The sequence below is a fragment of the Topomyia yanbarensis genome, chromosome 1 (assembly GCF_030247195.1).
Source record: "Topomyia yanbarensis strain Yona2022 chromosome 1, ASM3024719v1, whole genome shotgun sequence".
Classification (NCBI taxonomy): Eukaryota; Metazoa; Arthropoda; class Insecta; order Diptera; family Culicidae; genus Topomyia; species Topomyia yanbarensis.
In genome coordinates, this window is record NC_080670.1 from 9,386,174 (window position 1) to 9,406,592 (window position 20,419).

General features: G+C 39.7%; 2 protein-coding genes across 2 annotated transcripts; both read left to right on the forward strand.

Annotated features, from left to right (window-relative positions):
- Positions 1-264: 264 nt before the first annotated feature.
- On the forward strand, positions 265-19,779 carry LOC131676815 (N-acylneuraminate-9-phosphatase). Its single transcript, XM_058956155.1, has 3 exons — positions 265-697; positions 17,604-18,086; positions 18,706-19,779. Exons 1-3 carry the CDS (start codon positions 458-460, stop codon positions 19,051-19,053), a joined length of 1,071 nt encoding a protein of 356 aa, XP_058812138.1. The 5' UTR covers positions 265-457; the 3' UTR covers positions 19,054-19,779.
- Positions 5,922-8,751, forward strand: LOC131676813 (neurochondrin homolog). The gene has a single exon (XM_058956153.1). It carries the CDS (start codon positions 6,432-6,434, stop codon positions 8,613-8,615), a length of 2,184 nt encoding a protein of 727 aa, XP_058812136.1. The 5' UTR covers positions 5,922-6,431; the 3' UTR covers positions 8,616-8,751.
- Positions 19,780-20,419: the final 640 nt, after the last annotated feature.

Consider the following 20,419-nt stretch of genomic DNA (forward strand, 5'->3'; position numbering starts at 1 on the left):
AGAAAAACAAACTTATTCGCAAAAAGCAGATTGCTGCTGAAAATTTGTCTTCGCCACACTCTACCTGGAGTGCTCTAGTTTACTGATGCGTTAAACCCTTAAACCTGGTTTGAAAGTTAAGCGAGAGTGAAGAAATCGGCCCTTGACCCTACTATGAGGAAGTAAATATATGAAATTGGCAGCACTGTCCAACTGTTATGGTTAATATTCTCTTTTCTAACTTACTTTCCTTTTTATACTATACTTTTTCAGATGAACTTCACAGTTTTTGTTTGACAATCCAGGCAAGCACAGAGCAGAAGGTCATTATTGCCACTCATTGCTTGATTGTGCTCGCGTGGAAAAATTCCAATATCTTGGAGCTCGCCTGAAAAATTTACAAAAATAGGCAAACAAAAAGTTAAAACAGTGGAAGCGATAACAGTAACATCGTCGGTTGAAAATACCTCGAAACAAAATGGCAAATTTTGGTGGAAGTTACTTTGGCAAAAACGTACCAGCTATAGCTGAAAATTTTCCACACAGGCAAGAAGAGGAAGAAGAAGGAGTAAACTTCTTTCGGAGCTCGAAACAGCAGCAGCTGGGGGGCGATGGTCTGCAACAGCAGCGCTGCGACAAACCGATAACGACGATCTTTTTCGATATGGACAATACGCTGATTCCGACGCGGAAAGGTGACGCAAAGGCGTGCAGCAAGGTAAGTGCGAGCAATTTGACGTAAATGGGACCCGGATGCCTTGTGACTCGTTATTCTTTGTCCTGGTTTAAAAATAGCTAATAAGATTAGCTTTTTTTTTCATCGGTTCGCAACACAATCGTTAATTATTAGGTAATTTTTCTTAGATCGTACTGCAGTTGAAATGTGCCCCTTCTAAAAGAATTAGCAATCTATAAAAAGACACCATAATTGAGAAGAAAGTTCTGCCGATCATCTGTCTTTGTTTTTAATAGTAACATTTGAAAATGGCGTATTCATTTGAGCTATCCAGCTTTTTACGTGCCATAATGGCGGTCTAAATTGTTCAGTTCGTAATACGTTTAATAATCAAGTATTGCCCTTTTTTCCTTTGTGGTGTCAGAATGACAGGCTAAGATAATTATTGCCCTTTTTGACAATTGAATTTTTTTACGGTGACGTCACAAATGAACTGAGTGTTCATTTTTGACACAGTTCGCTTGTGCATAAACATAACACACACAAATTCTTTGCGATTTGCTTCGCGCGAATCTAGTCCACAAATTTTTCTAAGTACATGTAAACAGTACAAACGAACTGTCAAGAAAAGTGAGGTTAACTGTGTCAGTAAAGAACCTAATAATCGTTTACGCCAGCTGACAGCAACGCCCAGTTGAAGATGTCGGGCGTTCATTGAATAAACATCCAACGCATTGGACTAACGTAGGATGACTTAATCTCGCTGGGCGGTTGACGTAAACGATTATTGTCAAAAAAGGGCAATTAAACAAAAGAGATTATAACTACTAGAGGTCGCATGTAGCTGTTAACACTGAAAATTTATCATCTCGCTCTCACATATGCTAGGCCCATTAGTTTGACACCTATTGCCCCTGGTACACATGTCAAAGTAATGGGATACAACATGCTAGAGCGAGACCCCATGTTTCAGTCCGTAAATAAATGGAGATAGTAGCGCTTTGCTTCCTCTAGCATTTATAATCTCTTTTAATTAAAAAGTAAAAAGCTGGATTGACTTGTGAACATACTCGGCTATAAAAACAAAATCAGCATATTTAGGTTCTTTACGGACAGTGACTTCCCGCATAAATGTTTACCATATGCCAACCATTGAATCAAACTTGAAAAACCATTTTGAATATGGTTCGTACGACAACAGATTAACCGTTGCCTATTGTAATATGGAACATAACCAGTGTCTTTGTTCCATGCTCGACCATACAAACAACGGGTCGTTAAGAACAGTCACCATACCAAAATATGCTGTTTTCCGTATACATTTGGACAACATACCATTCAAGAACTATACAGATTAGGGTGACATGCATATTTAGATCTGGCGATGCATAAAATATTAGGTGGAGAAAAAAATTCTTCGTTTTCACATTTCAATTGGGTCATTAAATGAGAAAAAAAAGTCGTTTTTTAATACTTACATCGATAAAGCTGATTTTCGTGATTGCAACAATGTTTTTTTCCAACTCAGGAAACGTGAAAATAATATTAAAATTTAAAATAAAGAAATATGTTGACAGTCTGGATTTGACACTAAAGGAAGGATTTGACATATCGAATTTCACGAAAAATGATGCCCTGTCAGAAAAAATTAGGGCATTTGACATAAACACCATCCATTGCATATAGTTTTTTATCATTTTGGGTGTTGTCCTGATAGGCCAGATGTAAACAACCGCAGTTTTCCTATGTATGGTTGCCAAGTTCACATAAGATTTATTTAAAAAAAACAAAAAAATCGTTTTTACGTATTACAACGAATTTTTTTTGAAATAATGTTATATTATGTATATTGGATTTAAAATTTATCGAATGGAACGGAAAACTATATATAGCTTAATGACCCAATTCTATCGATTGATGAAGTTTTATTTTGTTGCGCACAATCTTCTGAAGAGAGCTTCGTTGACATTAAGTGGACTCCAATTGAGCTATCACCGCAATATTGTAAGACGAGGATTTTTGATCATGTTAAGCTACAGGTTTTTGGAGCAGCGTAAACCGATATACGTATAACAAAGACCAACAGAGCAATATTAACCTATGACGCAAAAGTACAATGTAGTATACTGCCGTGATCCGCACAACAGTCCCATTTGATATGGGTTTCCTATGCAGATGGGACTGCTATGCGTATCACGGCAGTGGGGGTGGGCGTAGCGTAGTTGGTAAATCGATTGCCTTGTACGCAGCGCACCTGGGTTCGAGTCCCGACCCCGCACATAGGGTAAGAAATTTTTCATAAGAGATTTTTCTAACCCGAAGAGGCGAATGACCTTAAGGTTAAAACCTCTATAAACGAAATAAAAAAAAGTATCACGGTAGTATACAAATCTTCAGTATAGGATACGTGGAAGATATTGAAAATGGTAACTAAATAAGTATGGTAGTATAATAGTTGAATTATAATGGTGGAATATATCAGTAGTATTCCCAATATGGTGAATATTATATGAATAGTTTCGAAATGGTTCTAAAGATTTCTGGAATGGTATTTATTTATACGGGAATCCACTGATTAGAGAAAATAATTTAATGATCCTCCTTCATCCTCAAAAGAAATAAATTTACAAGTTACTTTTCACGCGGTTTTTTCGTATGGTAATTTTGTCGATTCCCGGAATTGCAAACTCGAAAAAAAAACGAATGGGCGCGAATTTAACTTGCTAGCTAATCTTGGTAACTAGGAGACTTAGTTTGATAGCTCTTCGGATCCAACAAAAAAAAAAGAAATTACTAAATAGGTTGAACGTATACTTCTTAGAATTATTGGCAGATGCCGAATTGTGAACTGAAAAAATATCTCTTCAGTCTTCATGCTTCAAGACATATAGAATTCATAAAACGACACTATATTTGTCATGAAATGGGATTGTTTTGTGCGCAATTTGCTGTTATAATGAAATTGTTGAAAAACCGTCAAACATGTTGTAAGGATATGTATTTAAAAGAATTGTAAAACATATTTATTTATTTTTCATCCCCAGCCGTGTTGCAGAAGGGGGGCTGGAAATTGCTACGTTATTTACAAGGAGGAGGTAGAATTTTGTGACAAAATGCTACGAGGAGGGATGGAGGGTCGAAAAACCACCCAAAAAAGCTACATCATTTGTCTCCGGTCCTTAACCGTACTGTCGAATTCTCGTTTCATTATTCACGAATTTTCCTGGTTTTTTTGACCAAAAATATATTTTTCAGCTTTAATTTAATTTTATAACGGTTTTCATTAGTTACATTCACATCGTTTCAAAGTTACATCCCGATCACGGCAATATCTTTCGGGAGTCACGTCTGATGTATTCTATATAAACGAGGATTCGTTTCCTATTTAGCAGCGCTTCATATTCAAGTACTGGAACCAAACTGTCGTCTAACTTTTCCTTTAAATCAATTCAAAAGACATAAAAAACTCTTAGGTGAGAACTTCGACCACAGAATTTAACCATGTATTTAATTTTTACTTTCAATCAACTGATCTAATCCTGGCCCAAACTATATATCCATCATACGATTGAAGTCATGCGTCGGTAACATGTTTGCATGAATGACACGCAAAAAGAAATTTGTTCATTTAAGCGATTGATTGACTTTGCCTGTCGAAAGTCTTTTTGCTTCACGTTCACGTGCAAGACGTTTATGACCATCATAAGGGCATGTTCAGGAGTTTTTCAGTTCTAGATTCATAATTTTGACAGTTTTATAATATAAAACCGAAAATTTTAAAACCAGTATTTGCTGTCCCCAGAATCAGTTTCAGCGGCTGCTTCCATCTCTCGCCATAATTTCAGCGACTCAATTTTATTTTGCTCCAGTATCTGGTTCAAGTGCCTTTGCTGAATACTCTCTATGTATTTAAAACACAGTTCTAAACGTGTTTTAAAATCAGCAACAAATATAACGGCGCCGATAGCAGTTTTAAATTTTAAAGCAAAGCTGTTCGAAATTATAAAACAAAAACGTCTGCTGGGGATTTGATTGTTTCAGTTCCAGTTCTACTTTAAAGCTCCTATATACAAAAAAAATGCAGCTGAACATGCGTGATGATGCGTTAGGCAGGGTTTGGCACTAGGGGCAGACAACTCTAGAAATGTATAACAAATTTGCATCAAATTAGAAAAAAATGCATTTAATTTCCATTTTTGCATCAATTTTGGACTCCTTCGCAGAAAATTTTGTTTAACAAACGTCCTACGCTGATTCACTTTGTTCGACGTTTTGTTGAATGTAGGGCTGATTTTTTGTAGGGCTTTGACGTCTTACACGCAGCGCAAAATACATTGCACGTAACGCAAAATACATTAAGAATTTCTATTTTAATGGAAAGTAATGCATTTAATTGAGCTGATTTTTGAAAATTCATCACAAGTGATCTGCCCCTAGGTTTGGCACAAGTATCAGAAACGACGAATGTGTTAAAACAAGATTTTTCAATTGAAGGACTGTCTGGTTTACGAGTCTATTATTCCTAGTATCGCGCAAATAATTTTAATGTTTCCCCTGGATACCACAATGTTTCATACTCTATATTAATGATTGTATTGATCTTTATTGTCTTTTATTGTCCGAAATCTTCAGACAAAATATTGCTTGTGGCACTAAAACCTGGATTCTAACCGCACTGCGCACTTACCACTCTTCCATTGAATTCTTCTCATAGACTGGTTAGTTCGACTGGTCTGTCTATGAAAGTACCATCTCTATCACTTGAAATACATGTTTTTTGACAGCTCGCAGTTTTGAGATCACTCGCACTTTAAAAGTGCGGAGTCCAGGTTGGTGGGAAGTGCGCAATATTTTCATCCTAACTTATATCACATTTGAATTCGCATAAAGAACCATAACACATCTTACGACCTTTCCAATTGGTAGACTTCTCGACAAACATATGATTACGGCCTAAAAGCCAACTGTCAAAATCCACTTTGAATGGAAATTCTGGACAAACCGTTACATGCCAATCAAAGATGTTGGTAGTAAACGAAAGAGAAAAGTTTTCTTTTTCATAAATTGTTGTGAGCTGTGTTCAGCTAGTAACGGTTTGTTCGGAATTTCCATTAAAAGTGGATTTTGACAGTTGGCTTTTAGGCCGTAATCATATGTTTGTCGAGACTTGAAGTAAATATTGTGCGCACGTGCGCTGTTGTAACGTTCATTCGCGAATTCATTCGATTCATGCATACGTAAAGCGTAGAAATGTCAAAAGAAAGAAAAAAGAGATATTCCAATCAAAACAAAGCACATGTCGAGAAATATTTGCATTTTCCGAGTGTTACAAGTTAAACGTTTAAAGAACAACAAATTATAATTGTAATATATTAATTATACGAAGGCATGTTAGTTACACTTTACGTTACGTTAATTTCGTAGTGATTACCCAAAAACTCCCGAAATTCAGCTAACAACCAATTTTGCAATCAAATCCAGACAATGCCAATTTCGGAGAGATAATTTTGGCATAGTACCCGTGGAAATCCCATTTTCTCTCGACGGAAAAGCGCCCCCTTTTTTCGGGAGAGAAAATTCAATCGGCCAAGAAAGAGTAACAGCGGCCTGCTCCCAGTGTTCAACCAACGACATTCTTGATGCTCGATCATCTCGCTGGCAGTTGAGATTTGCCCGCGGATTCGTTCGGACACGAAACTTAGCTAGTGTAGAATCCACTACCTTGAGTGGACGGACTTTGGCAATCGGGAATTAACACCTTATAAGGCAGTCGGACATGTCGGACCAGATTAGTGACCCGATTCGGAAATGTGCCATTATACTGAAGGGAGCTAAAAATGATACGGAAAAATTTGCCGCCTTGTTCATGGTGACGAAGCTGATCAAGAGTGAGGATTGCACCCAGGCCGGAAAGCGGTTGCTGTTTGACTCGATCGGATTCGATTTCATTCGTCGACTGCTGGGTAACAAGGATGCTCCGGACGCTTCCGCTTATCAAAGTGTTGCTTTGTCGATTTTGAGCAGTTTTTGTGATGATGAACAGCTTGCGACCCACCAGGATATGTTGGATAGTATTCCAGTGTTTTTGGGGATCGTGTCCACTTGCGACGATGATGAGTACGACGATAATCTAATCGTGATCAATGAGGCCTATCACTGTCTGCAGAGTATTGCTGCGCACGAGGCTGGAAGACAGGCTTTGAAAGAGCATGGAGTGATCAAGAAGATGGCAGAAGTTTACACCCAGCAAAGTTTCCAGATTGATGAGGCACTAACGTTGATCGTGACACTGGTTAGCCATTTTGGTGCAGCTTCCTGGGAGGATGATCCCACTTTGTTCCATGCTTTGCTGCAACGAGTTTCGTTGGATTTCGAGACGGACCATGCTGAACGAAAATTTGAGCTAGCGGAAATGATAACGGTGCTGTTGTTTACCTGCAGGAAGGAGTTGATTTCAAGATCCGTTTCGGGAGAGATTTGGCCGGAATGTTTGTACAAAGGTGTGACTGATATTCTGAAGAGTAAAATCGGGAAAGCGCAGCGAGATCCGACGCTCAAATTGACAGCTAATGTTTTGGAGGTTTTGGGTATTGAGTGGACGCTCAGTGATCAGGATTGTCCGAAAAAGTTCTTCCTGTTGCTGCTGCAGTTAGCGGCCATTGAAGTGCGCATGCAAATGGAAAACAAAAGTTTCAATCAGGTACTAGTCCAAGGTGACCTCATCACAGCATGCTTCATCATCTTGGAACTATCGATCAACTATATGTCAACTGATCAGCTAGATTTGGAGCAGAAGGAAAAGCAGCAAGTCTATACTGGTTTGAAGGGTGCTTTTACCGCAGTTTTGTCTGTTTTCACCAAACTTTCAAATGAAACCAGAAAGGATAAACTGCAGAAAAAGGAGAAAGCCTTCGCGTGCGCCATGATCCGAGTTCTCAGTGCTTGGTTGGCTCAGGAAACATCTGCTCTGAAGGCACAGGTTTTCAAATTGATCCCATTCATATTTCAATTAGCCAATGAATCTTTTTACGAATCGCGTGATCATCGCATTAAAGCTAGGACTGAACCGACACGAGAGCAAGCTCCGGCAGACGTTCTTCGAGTGACACTTCCAGCAATGTGCCACCTTGTCGTTGAAGAGGATGCTCGTAAAATCTTTCTCAAAGAAAAAGAGGAACAGGTTCTGTACGATTGTCTGCTCTTTCATTGGTCAATCGCTCACTACAAGAAACCCCCGGTTCCTCGTGCCGAACGTCTCAAGCGCATGAACGAACCAGACCCAGAGATGACCCAACAGCAGTTGGATGAGATGAAAGATTCCCGGACAGCCATCGTCTCATTGTGCAACATTTTCATGAATATCACAGTACTGGAACCAAAATTAGTTGAAGAAAGCGCCGTGTTTGCCCAGATGCTTCGCTTCATTTTTGACAACCTGCCGGAACTGAAGGACACCCCCGACAATCTAGTTTTACACGGCCATCTATCCGTTCTGGGGCTACTCCTGTTGAAGCAACAGGCGTCCAAGATAAAAAAGAATGACTTTTCAATCTGCCGCTACATTCAAACTACGATTCGGTTTCTGTGGGATGCCTATAACATCGATGAATCCAACGATCCCCAGGCACTGGTCGTCTCCATGGCGTACAAGGAGTACTGGTTCGAAGTCATGGAACTGTGGTTTCTTGGAATGCAAACCATGAGCGGCATTATCAAGCTTATTCCGTGGATTTCCGAGTTCGCCGTCGAGTCAGGCTGGGCTGCCGGAATTATAGAAACACTACGGAAGGTCAAAATCGGAACGTTGCCACCGAATGTGAAGCTTGCCTACGAGGACTTCCTCTCACAGCTGGTCGACGCCAATCCGACCGTGGCTGACGTACTGAAGAAAGCCGATGCACTCAAGGTGTGCCGGAATCATCGAATGATGGAACTGGGCAAAAAACTTTTCGGCGATTGAGACCTAACCGACGGGCAGTGATTGTGCGGTGATCGATACAATTTTTTTTGTATGTGTTTTCATTTTTATTCTACTTTGAAAGAATGTGTACGTAATAAAGCAGGAAAATGTAGCGATTTTTGTTTGTCAAATGCAATTTTATGAATTTCAATGGATTCGAAAGCCGAGCGTGTTTCCAGCAGCTACGACAGAAAAATGGAAAATTCCGCACTACCCAGCTTACAAGCGAACGGTCGGCTGATGGGGCGCGTGTTCTCCGCAGTCGAAATGCATGTTCTTTCCTTTGTGGGTCGAGTCGAAACACGGAAAGAGCGCACAAGTTGTGGGATAAATTTAGAATATTTACTTTGGGTTTCCATCGCTTAGCAGCACGCAGCACCGGCGGATAGAAGCAGCGCAAGGTTTCTCGGTTCTTTCGCTGCTCGTTTGTCCCTCGCGCTTAAAGTCGATCTCCATCATTTGCTGGGTTATTGGTATGTGTTTTGTGAAATGTGGTAAACATTTAGTTTTTTTTATTTATTTTCCTTGGAGAAGGAATGATTTTCCGCCTACACGTCGTTCAGTCGGAGGTTGATCGAATTGTTTTTATTAACTTTATTTTTTCTAGATGCGCTTCTAATTTGTAGGCCAGCCAAGAGAGCAAAACTTGTCCTTCTTGAAAGAAGGTCATGTTCTGCGATGGTCTGTCATCTTAATATGGGATAAAAGTTACGTATAGCTGGATAGCTACGCAGGCGTATGGCACGTTTGTGGTCCTGAGATGAACCAAGCCATTGAACCGGAAAGTGTCTAGCGTTTAATAGCTTTCGATCCTCGTCTTAACAGGTCTACCAATACTTAAACGAACGCATTTTTTCGTATGTCTTACCAAGTATTTCCCGTGCGTCAACCTTATGAAAGGTATATTCTGCACGCTATTAGCAAAATTTACACCTAAAATAGACCGCATTCGAGCGTCTTATTCAGTTATTTCGTCGCGTTTCTGTTAATGCGTTAGCTCTGTTAGGTACATAGAGCGAAAAAAACGTTTACCCATTCAAAAAAAAGGTTAGTTCAAGCAAAATATCCAAATTCACCTAATATTTGGTCGGTGTTAAGTCAGACCGGACTAAGTCGCAAAACATCAAAAAATGAGTTAATGATAGCACTGGATAAAGAATCTCTTCAGTCACATTCCACTTTTACCAGATTTGAAAAATGAAACAAGAATTATGACAAAAACAATTTTCCAATTATAATGTAAAGGGTGCTCTTATCCAGCACACCTATCGACCTAGCAAGTGTATGTACCGTTTGGCTTTGGCGACGTAGTTTACAATCGAAGTTGAAGACTTCTGATTGATCTTGGCCATCAGTACAGTAACCACTGATAAATCTAGGTGCAATAATATGAGGGACCCTATTCTCACAGTCACATCATTTGGTGACTAGAAGAAAATTTTCTTCTAGTCACTAGGTGACGTGACTGTGAGAATGAGGCCCGAGATTCCAGCTTACCTGGATTAAAACTAAAGGAGTATTGAAGCAAGACCTCGGTATATGTCTGTAGCAATTTGTTATTTTCATGATAAATAAACTTACCGGTAGTTTAATAATTATTAAAATTCTGAGTATTTAGATATATTACGATGTCTTGCTTTGATGCAACAATGCTTAAGTTATAGATGTTTAGTTCATTAACCTCAGCATTTCTAGTACCTAGAATACCTAGTAAACTATCACCACAAACAACGGTGTTACCGGCTTCGATATCACCACAGAAACGAACAACAAAAATAACATGACGTCTCTCGTCTCTGTACCACGTTATTACTTATTTTGAATTACTAGATAAAACGCAACAATGATAATCTGTTATTATTAGTCGGTTGCTCATCCAAATAAACGTCGCAGACAGGCGAGAAACCATTTCGGTAGCGGCATTGTGTCCCCCAAATTTTACACGTCGTCGCTGTTGTAAGAGTTTTTCCTCAATTCTACCTACATACATTCTGCTTTGTTTTCCACTGACCGTGGGTTCTAAAAATAGCACATTTCCCGGTTGAATCCCTCTTCGCCCTGTCGACAATAGTTTTGCGTCTTGTGGTGGCACTCTTCTGCTCAAGTGGAGATTAGATAGTGTTATAGGAAAATGTGGGCCTCTGTATAAGATAAACTATTCGGACACTGCAGACTGTTTTTGGGTGAAGTTTTCAGTGCAGGCGGTGACGGAGTGATAGGGTAGGACAGGGTAAGATGAGCACCCATAGTTCAATCTCTGTTTTCTCCGTGAAAATCTAAATAAATCCTACAACAATCTCAAATGCTTCTGTTTTTGGATCTTTACCAACTATGAGTGTCATGCTAAATATCATAATTTGTGATTAACAAGGCTTTAAAAATTAGTTGTTTCAGTAAACCTGTACATCCCGGGGAAAGATGTCCGCGCTTCTTCGTTTCGTTGAATTTGCTACAACATCTGTGTACCGGATTATCCTGGCTATATGCTGTAGACAGGCCCGTAGCGTGTGGCTGGCCGGGTTAGCCCCCGCCAAGGGCTTAGAGGCATTGAAATCCCTATCTGATTTATAAAATAAGTTAACTAAGTGGAATCATATAAAATAAATCAGAATAAGTGTGCCATTTGCAGATAAATACTAAATTATTGTTCGAAATTTGAACTGAACGACTTTTTCAGTTCTATTCAGATTTATTCACAATAAATGGTGTTATCCCCAAATATGAAGCATATAAAAACGTCACAAAAATTTAAACCGCAAAGCATCAAGTTAAAAAGTCGATTTTTAAAGTGATTGCATAGCCTTTCTTTATGTGGCAAAGGCAAAAAATTAGTCTTTATAAGGAATCTTATCTGTCTATAGTTTTTAGGGAGCAACATAACCGATGCCCCACAAGGGGATCGTTAGAGTCGAATTTTTCCATTATGATTTTATTGTGCAGAATGGTGTAGCTCTCTTTAATATTTCTGCAAAATAGTGTTTAGTGTTTTTTAAGAGAACGCTTCAGATTATCCGGGTGCAGGTTGTACGCGTGTTAGGGCAATCGATGATTTGGATTCTTTCCATACGGCACACTTTGCAGTATTGCTAATAAAAAAATTATCCTAATGACTTTGTGCCTATCGGTAACCTCACCGTCGATCTCAATTTTGTGGACGGGTACGTAGGCTTCGTAATCCTTCATAAAATATTTGTCGCCAGTAATTTCAATTGCTTGCTTTGGACAGGCCAAATCTGAGATTATCTGGACGAACCTTCAAGATATTTGATACTTAGTGGGTGATCTTTGATCCGAAAGAACATCAGTTATAGTGATATGGAGTACAATGACAATTTTAAACGGGAAGTTGAAACCTTCGATGACGAATCTCGTTCGACATCCGGGTTGAATTCCCTAATAAATCGTCTGCACAATAACCCGATCAGAAAATATTGTCTCCCAGAAAAGACTCCGTACTTCGTATTCAAACATCGTAATGATGATATTAAAAAAATCTGCAGGTAACTTCTACTTAAAATTTCTTAAAATTTAGTTTTCTGTTAGTGCTCCACATTGAAGTAGATGTGAAATTGTTAAATTTTTAAACCTGAAGTCTTTCATCCGAAAAATTGTAATATACATTATCGGTTGAATTGTCTTATGATTTTATTTTTAGATTCGAGTAGCTCCTGGTTCGTTCATAGTACACTCAAGTTTTTTTTTACGCGGTTTTTTTTTGCGCGGTATTTTTTTACGCGGTTTTTTTTTACGCGGATTTTGAAATTTACGCGGTTTTCATTTACGCGGATTTTGAAATTTACGCGGTTTTCATTTACGCGGATTTTGAAATTTACGCGGTTTTCATTTACGCGGTTTTTGAAATTTACGCGGTTTTCATTTACGCGGATTTTGGAATTTACGCGGTATCCATCAATGAGGTTCCCTTTATCGCGGATTCTTAAATTTAAGTGGTCTTCATTTACGCGGATTTTGAAATTTACGCGGTTTTCATTTACGCGGATTTTGAAATTTACGCGGTTTTCATTTACGCGGATTTTGAAATTTACGCGGTTTTCATTTACGCGGATTTTGAAATTTACGCGGTTTTCATTTACGCGGATTTTGAAATTTACGCGGTTTTCATTTACGCGGTTTTCATTTACGCGGCTCGTATCCCCCGCGTAAAAAAAAACCTGAGTGTATTTACAGAATCCTTATAAAAATGTTGTCTAAAAACGAAATTAGGATTAGCTTTATTCAATATTCTCCGCGGCATATCCGTTGACCGCAACATTCAACATTTTATTTCAATGACGCTGGCGCGGAAATCTTGATCTGCTTTATAAACTTAGGATAAGTCATAACTTAAATCCTGGATAAGCGTTCCCCTTCCATGTACACACTAAATTATTGGCGCTTGTCCGGGCAGGGCGCATACTCAGGTAATTCGCATTCGATAAAAATGCCAAAACATCCTGACTTCTGCGGTTGAAGACAATAGGTTAAATCGTCGAAAAACTCTGAGCTTGCCCATATGACCCCATTCCACGCTTTTCTAAGCTGTATTCTTTCATATCATAACGTCTTAAGGGTGGTGCGTGACAAAGTCCGGGACATTATGACGCATTCATTGTTTCGGATATTTTGACGCACAGATACTGGGTTCTTATGACGCAGTTCTTAAGGGTCTCCGATATAATATTCGAAAGCTAACGTGTGTCATACCATCTGGGACGTTATGATGCTCATTTGTTTTTGGGTATGACGCTGCCTAATGCGTCATAATGTCCAAGACGACGTACCATTCTTTGGGACGCTATGGTGCAGTTTTTATGCGCCACGATGTCTGAAACTACGAGCGCGTCATTGAATCCTGGACTTTATGACAGAGTGTCTCTGTTTCATAACCAAGAGGGTGAATGTTTTGACGTTTCTTTCAAAAATTAGTGAAGCCAACATAAGCTGGCTTCCTGGCTCGGCTAGTTGCCAAAAATGACAGCGAACTTTAAGCAACGTTCACATCGTTACAAGCCAATGTTTTTAACTCGACCTGAAACTTATCGGATGCAAACAAACTTCATTTTGACTTGTATCCTACTTTTAAACAGGGTTGTACAGTTGATGTAAACAGACCTTGAACATTTGAAACGTAGCTAGCGCTACTGGCATTTGGTGGCAGCTTCACGCAACAAACAGTTTTCACGGGGCTGTTCATAACATCCCAATATTGTGTGCGTCATATAATCCCGGATTTTACAACGCAGTTTGGATCTCGAACGTTTTGTTTCACTAGGATGACTGCGTACTTTAAAGCGTGCCTTATAACGCACCCTTGTGCGTTATAATGGCCCGGACGTTATGAAGCATATAATTTTGGGACGATATGACCTGAGACATTATGACGCAGTTCTTATTGGAATCCGAAACTAAAAGCGCGTCACAGTGTCCAACATATCGAATGCGACATAACATCCAAAATTGAATGTGCGGCATAACGTCCGGGGCATTATGACGCACAAGGGGTGCATCGTAAAAGATCCGAAAATAAAGCTGCGGCTTAAAGTCCGGGGCATTATGGCGTACATCCGTCTTCAGATATTTTGACGCATCACCTTCGGACGATATGATCTCGGTCGTTATGACACGGTACCGCTCAAGACTAGTGCGCAGTATAGACTTCTGTACACAGAAATCTACAAAATCAACTGTTTTTCATTCCAAAAACTCCAATGTTTCAAAAGCCTTTACATTTGTTGCAGCGATATGGTCGACCAAACGAAGTTTTCTGTCGAGTAACATTCCCAAGTCACGGATAGATTCCACCATCTCGATGACACAGGCTTGAAAGTTATATTCGCAACGCCTTGGATTGGCCGAGCACTCGAAATTTATCAGCTTACATCTACCGACGATGATCGGCATGGCCTTTAGCAAGTACTATTCCTCTATATTGGCTATATTATCTTGGAGCACAACAGAGTCGATAACGACGAAACATTTTCAGATCGTCACCGTGGAGTAGTTTTGTAAAAAGCGTACGTACTTCCAATAAGGACGTAGAACAAAAACCTAGACACTTAGAAAAGTTACTACGAGCCTCTTCAACAGGTCCAAACGGATTGGAAAAGCCTAATGGAAAAAATGATGAACCTATATATTAGAACAGAGTATGTGAAACAGTCTTCACTGAGGAAGTTTCAATGCGGACAACAAAGCGATAAATCATCAGTAGATGCGTTACACACGCTGGGCGGAAAACGAAAATTTTATCGTAAAACAAATCTCACTTGTAGCCGTTTTCGACATAGAGGGAGCTTTTAATAATGCATCTAATAGCTCAATGCGGTACGCCATGAGGAAACATGAATTTGTTATTTACACAACAAATTTGATCAAATCGAGGCTAATAACTAACACGCTTGGAAATACGAAACTGACTATGAAAACAAATAAGGAATGCCCGCGAGTTGGAGCTCTGTCGCTCTTTTTGTGGTCATTGGTTGTAGATTAGCTATTGAAATTATTATCTGGATTGGGATACGAAGTGATTGGATTAGCAGCTGATGTTGTAATACTATTGAGGGAAAAATGTGACTATCTTAACTCAAATAGAATGCAATCTGCATTGAACTTCACTTCGAAGAATTGTAAAATGGAGGACTTGAACATAAATCCCTCCAAAACAATCATAATTTTATTTACTCGAATAAGGAAATATTCCTTATCCACACTTTTGCTTAACGGGAAAGTAATTGAAATGTCCTCTGGAGGAAAGTATCTGGGATTGATACTCAATAAAAAAAACTAAAGCATTGGAATGCACATATTGAGTAAGTTATACGGCATACCAAGAATGGTTTACTGGTTATACTCCACAACTGCAATTGAATAACATATGCCTAGCTAGTTCTGTGGCCTAGAACAAAAGTACCATCAACTCAAAAAAGCTATTCAATCTCAAAAAAGGCTTAAATGTGAAGCGATTTTCGGTGCCACGCGAAGTACAGTTTTTCAAGCTGAAATATATGCATTTCAAGAATACACCTCCGTATGTCTGAAGTGAAGATATCGGTATGCAAATATCTGCATTGTGGGGTTGCAGCGAATGAAGAAGCCGATGAGTTAGCGAAAAGAGGGTCTTCCACATGGTCGAGAACCATTCTGTGCAGTCTCATCGAGTGCAACGTGGAGCTAAAAAACCTGTTTCTAACCCTTAAATGCATACTGTTGCCATTTGACAACATACCGAATTTTGTGACATAAAGCCCCAACAAGAGATATAGATCGTATTCATCTCGAAAAATGAGTACCAAAGAAAAATGATGTTCATGCATTTAAGGGCTAAGCTGGTATCGGATTCTGATGAGAGGAATTCGTCTGGTCACTAGCTGGGACTGCGTCGGAGCGCCCGATGGCTTCCGTAGTACTGTATAACGGCGTCTGCTTGGCGATGAGGCTGGATAACGGTGCGAAGGCATGTGGTGGGAAAACAAGTTCAGTATTTGTAATAACGACAACCAAAATCATAAGTCAACAAATTCAAAGCATGCTGTCAAAATTCACTTTGAGAGAAAATTCCAGACAAAACGTAGCTCGCCGAGAATGGTTAACATTTTATGAAGGAGAAAAGTTTTCTCTTTCGTCTGCTGTTGTGATTTATAATCGGCGATTAATGGTTTGTCCAATATTTCCTCTCAAAGTGAATTTTGACAGTATGCTTATTGGCCCTTTTCAAAAAACACGCGAGAAATCTTCTATGGACGGAAATATTCACTGAAACTATTAGTAATATTTAGGAGTTCACTCTAACAATGCGCTAAAATCAATGATATTTTGAAGAGTTCCACAATCTACGTGGACTAGATTGTCTACAAATTGGAATTGGGTCTGCTTACCAACGACGAAAACCCGACACTCGTCTCGTTAACCTTTTTTCAACATCGAGCTATTTGTGAAGAGTCTTGAGTTCCCTCCCGTAGCCTAATTGGATTAAGGGTGCTGCAAACATCTTCAAGTAACATGTATCAGTTTGAATAAACTTAGTGCGCCAATTATCAACAATTATTACTAGTTTCTTCGCAAATTTTCATTCAAAGGTAAAGGGTGTACGGAATCAAATGGCAAGAAAAGGTCCCCCTAAATTCACGCATTCAAATGCACGTACCTTCCTCTTAAGCACTGCTCATGATTATTTATGTGAAGACTCTCAATTCTCCTTCCAATTTCATTTTTTTAGAATGTTTCCGGAGTGCCTGCTTCATGATTGTCCACTATTTCTCAATTTGACACAATTTCATTGCGTTCGGTGTATTAAGATCCTTTAGTACGAAATTGATCACAGTTTTTTTTTTCATTTACCGAATCCCGCAATTTGATCGATATCTTGAGCCTCTAGGTGCTTTTTCCAAATTATAAAGCTTCTAGTCGAAACGCACGATTTATTTACTTACCAAGCTACATACCCATTAGTTCCAAAACGTGCAAACAAGTTTTTTTTTCTTTTCATAGAAAAAACAACATTAGAAAAATGTCTGACGACACGTTGTGGTCATTAGTTCCTTCTAGCTGGCTGTGATTAATAACCGCAAATAGAAAATCTGTAAATCGGTTTATGAGGCACCATGACTAAAAATACACTCATCTAGTAGCTGAATTTATAGTCTATCTTCATACAGATAAAAATGCTAAACCAAGTACTATGCATGCCCTGAAATAGATTGATGATGTTCATCCAAAATAATCTTCTTGGGTATGTCACCCCGCTTCATATTATGAAGTTCATTCACTTTTTCGTTTTCTTTTTTTCTGGCGACCGTAGCCGACAGAACACGATAGGTATTTGCGTCTTCTCGATGGAATCTCAATGAGATTGTTTTTCCGTCGAAATGCATTTAATTTTCAAATAAAGTGAGGTTAAGGTGCAACAAACTGTTTACCCATAATTCGGATTGTATAATGTTTAGTTTGTAGGTGATCAAAAAATCTTTTTTATCCTGCTTCCCATTACAGATAGCAGATCTGCTGCTGAACGAACACGACCTGCCCCGGGACCAGGCAGTCGCAATTAGCATCACCTTCCTGACGGCGTTACGCCGCTGTCCGGACAATTCGGATATGCCACTGGCCCAGTGGCGCACTCAGCTGTGGATGGACGCCCTACCCGCCGGTCACAAACATCTGGCCCAGAAACTGTACTCCCGGTGGTTGGAGTATCGCACCCGCTATCTCACCCCCAGTCCGGAGGTCATTAGCATGCTTAAAACGCTCCGTCGGCACTATTTGCTGGGAATTATCTCGAATGGGCCTTCGGCGGCCCAGTGGGAGAAGATCGACAGGTTGGCTCTGAATCGTTATTTCGATTGTATTCTCGTTTCCTCAGATCTGCCATGGGCGAAGCCGGAACGGAACATTTTCTATGCCGCCTGTCACTACCTGGGAGTGCAGCCGGACGAGTGTGCCATGATTGGTGATAAGCTGGAAACCGACGTGCAGGTGAGTCGAAACTTAATCCGTTAGCGAGAGAGCATGTCATGTGTTATTTCTACAGCAGCCATGCGAGACACTCTTGTTGAGAACAAAACTTGATCAAAAGTACTCTCGAGTGGATGGCCTCTGGTAGTTTGTATATGTACATTGTTGTGAATAATTGCAACACACTTTGCTAGTCGAAAGCGAAAAGTTTGTTAGGGAAAATAGGCAAGAGAAATCGGATCCTGCGACCGGAACTCGATCGCGATCGCTTAGACACGTACGATGGATCCTTATAGCCGCCGGTGGTAAGTGAGTGTTGATTTGCTCTTGTGTTGAGAAAGTGTATTTGTTTTACCAAAAATACAGGATTCGATGAGAAAATGCACATGACCGGAGGTGATGTGCATCTTCTAGAGAGAATCCTTTAGTCTTTTGGACAATATACTAAAAAAATTTTACTTCTCAACCTATACCAGTTAAAACATTTACCGAGATCAAAACCATTCACGCTTTACTAATTCCTTCTTGATCACTGGTTCGTGCCAACGGCCACTGTGTCTTCTCTCTCTCTTTCTCTCTATCACTGTGTCGTCTTCTATGGACTTGAAACCCACAAACGATTAACACCATGGGGATGTAGGGTGGTATCGAGACTAAACTGGGCGCCACTATCTGGCTACCGTTGCCAAAGGATCTCCGCCTAGGGCATGATAAAACCCTAGCCGACCTGGATGAACACATTCGACCGGACTTCATCGTGGAGAGTGTGCTCGATCTTCCGTCGGTGCTTCCACGGCAACCAGCTTTGCTACGCAGACATCCACAGCAACAACGTCCTTTGGATGACAGAAGGAACTCTGAAACGTTTGTGCAGAAGACAACTCGTAACCGTGACGCTAGCTACAACCGATTCCTGCCGGATGTTCCGGATCTATTCAGCTGTAGTAGTAACTCTTGCGATAGTAACGGTAGTATGGAAAGTAACTAAGCTATATAGCGGGCCTACTACAGTATAGAGGAAAATATCATAGCTCTCTTTAGATGATTGGTGCCGACACTTGTTGGTAGAATTTACCGGTTGGAGCACATTGCGAAGTTTCTATATAATAATTTTGACAAATGAGTTTAGATGCTTTCGATCGATCATGATAAATAACCAGATTATGACTTGGAATTAGGCAACTATAATTTTAAGTCGGGTTTTCCGTGTTTCGTTTTCTACTTGTCAGTAGTTAACAGCTGACTGGGCTGCTAGTTAGACACTAAATCTAAAAATGACACACACTGTTCGTGTACGTTTGAAACAATTAATCGAGTGAACGGGGAAGGAAACTATAATTTAGAAACTGGCAGTGTCTTCTAGCTTTTAACTTTAGTTGTCAATTCAGTAGTCTTGAAACTACAACTTAGCTATGCGTAGGCATGGATTTTAATGATGTTTAGGAAAAAAAGTCAGAAGAATAGCCAGATCCGAACAAATCCCCGCCAATTGAATAGAGCAGAACTAGGTCAGACTTCCCTTCTCGAATTGAGTATCGAAGTACCTGAGATTATGTGGTAAACGACAGAATACTATACAGAACAGAAATTTTGTACACTTTGCAAAACCCTTTTCCACCGTTACGTAAGAACAGGTTCTGGCTGGCCAGAATTGCATTTTGCCCAATTGTATGATTTGACAAAGCAAAGAATAAAGATAACTATTATCCTCGAAGCACTGGTAAAAGTTCACAGATGACGGCAAAATAGCACACTGCACGGAATGCTGATAAAATACAACACTAGAACTACGCTACGGATATGAGGCTTTCACCGTAACAGTTTTTTAATATATGCCGAAAGTATCCTAAACTCACCACATTCGAGCTTGTGGGAGTACCATTCTCCGAGTAGCATTGTTTAGCTACATAAACCATTCTATTTTCCGGAGAATACCAGAAAGAATACCATCAAATCTCAGTAAAGGAAAGTAATATACCGAAAACAGCGGTTATCACCCCCCTCAGGTTTTTTAGAATTTACGAGGATGCAGTTAGGTTTGTTCAACGTTTCGCAAACATTTCAACGATTCATTCATAAAATATTTAGCGACTTGAATTTGATTGTAGTTTTTATAGATGACATCTGTATCGCCTCGACGTCCCCCGATGAACATCGAAGTCATGTGCGAACATTTAATAACAATAGAACCAAGAATCCCTGTGTATATGGAAAATGACATGGTGGACGTTCGTATACATGACCTGGTACTGCGCAGTGAGGCAGTTTACATCAAATAAATTATGTCGCGATACGGAGAAGTGGAATCTATTACGAATAGTATTTGCAGAACTTTCTTACCCTGCCCTTTTGCT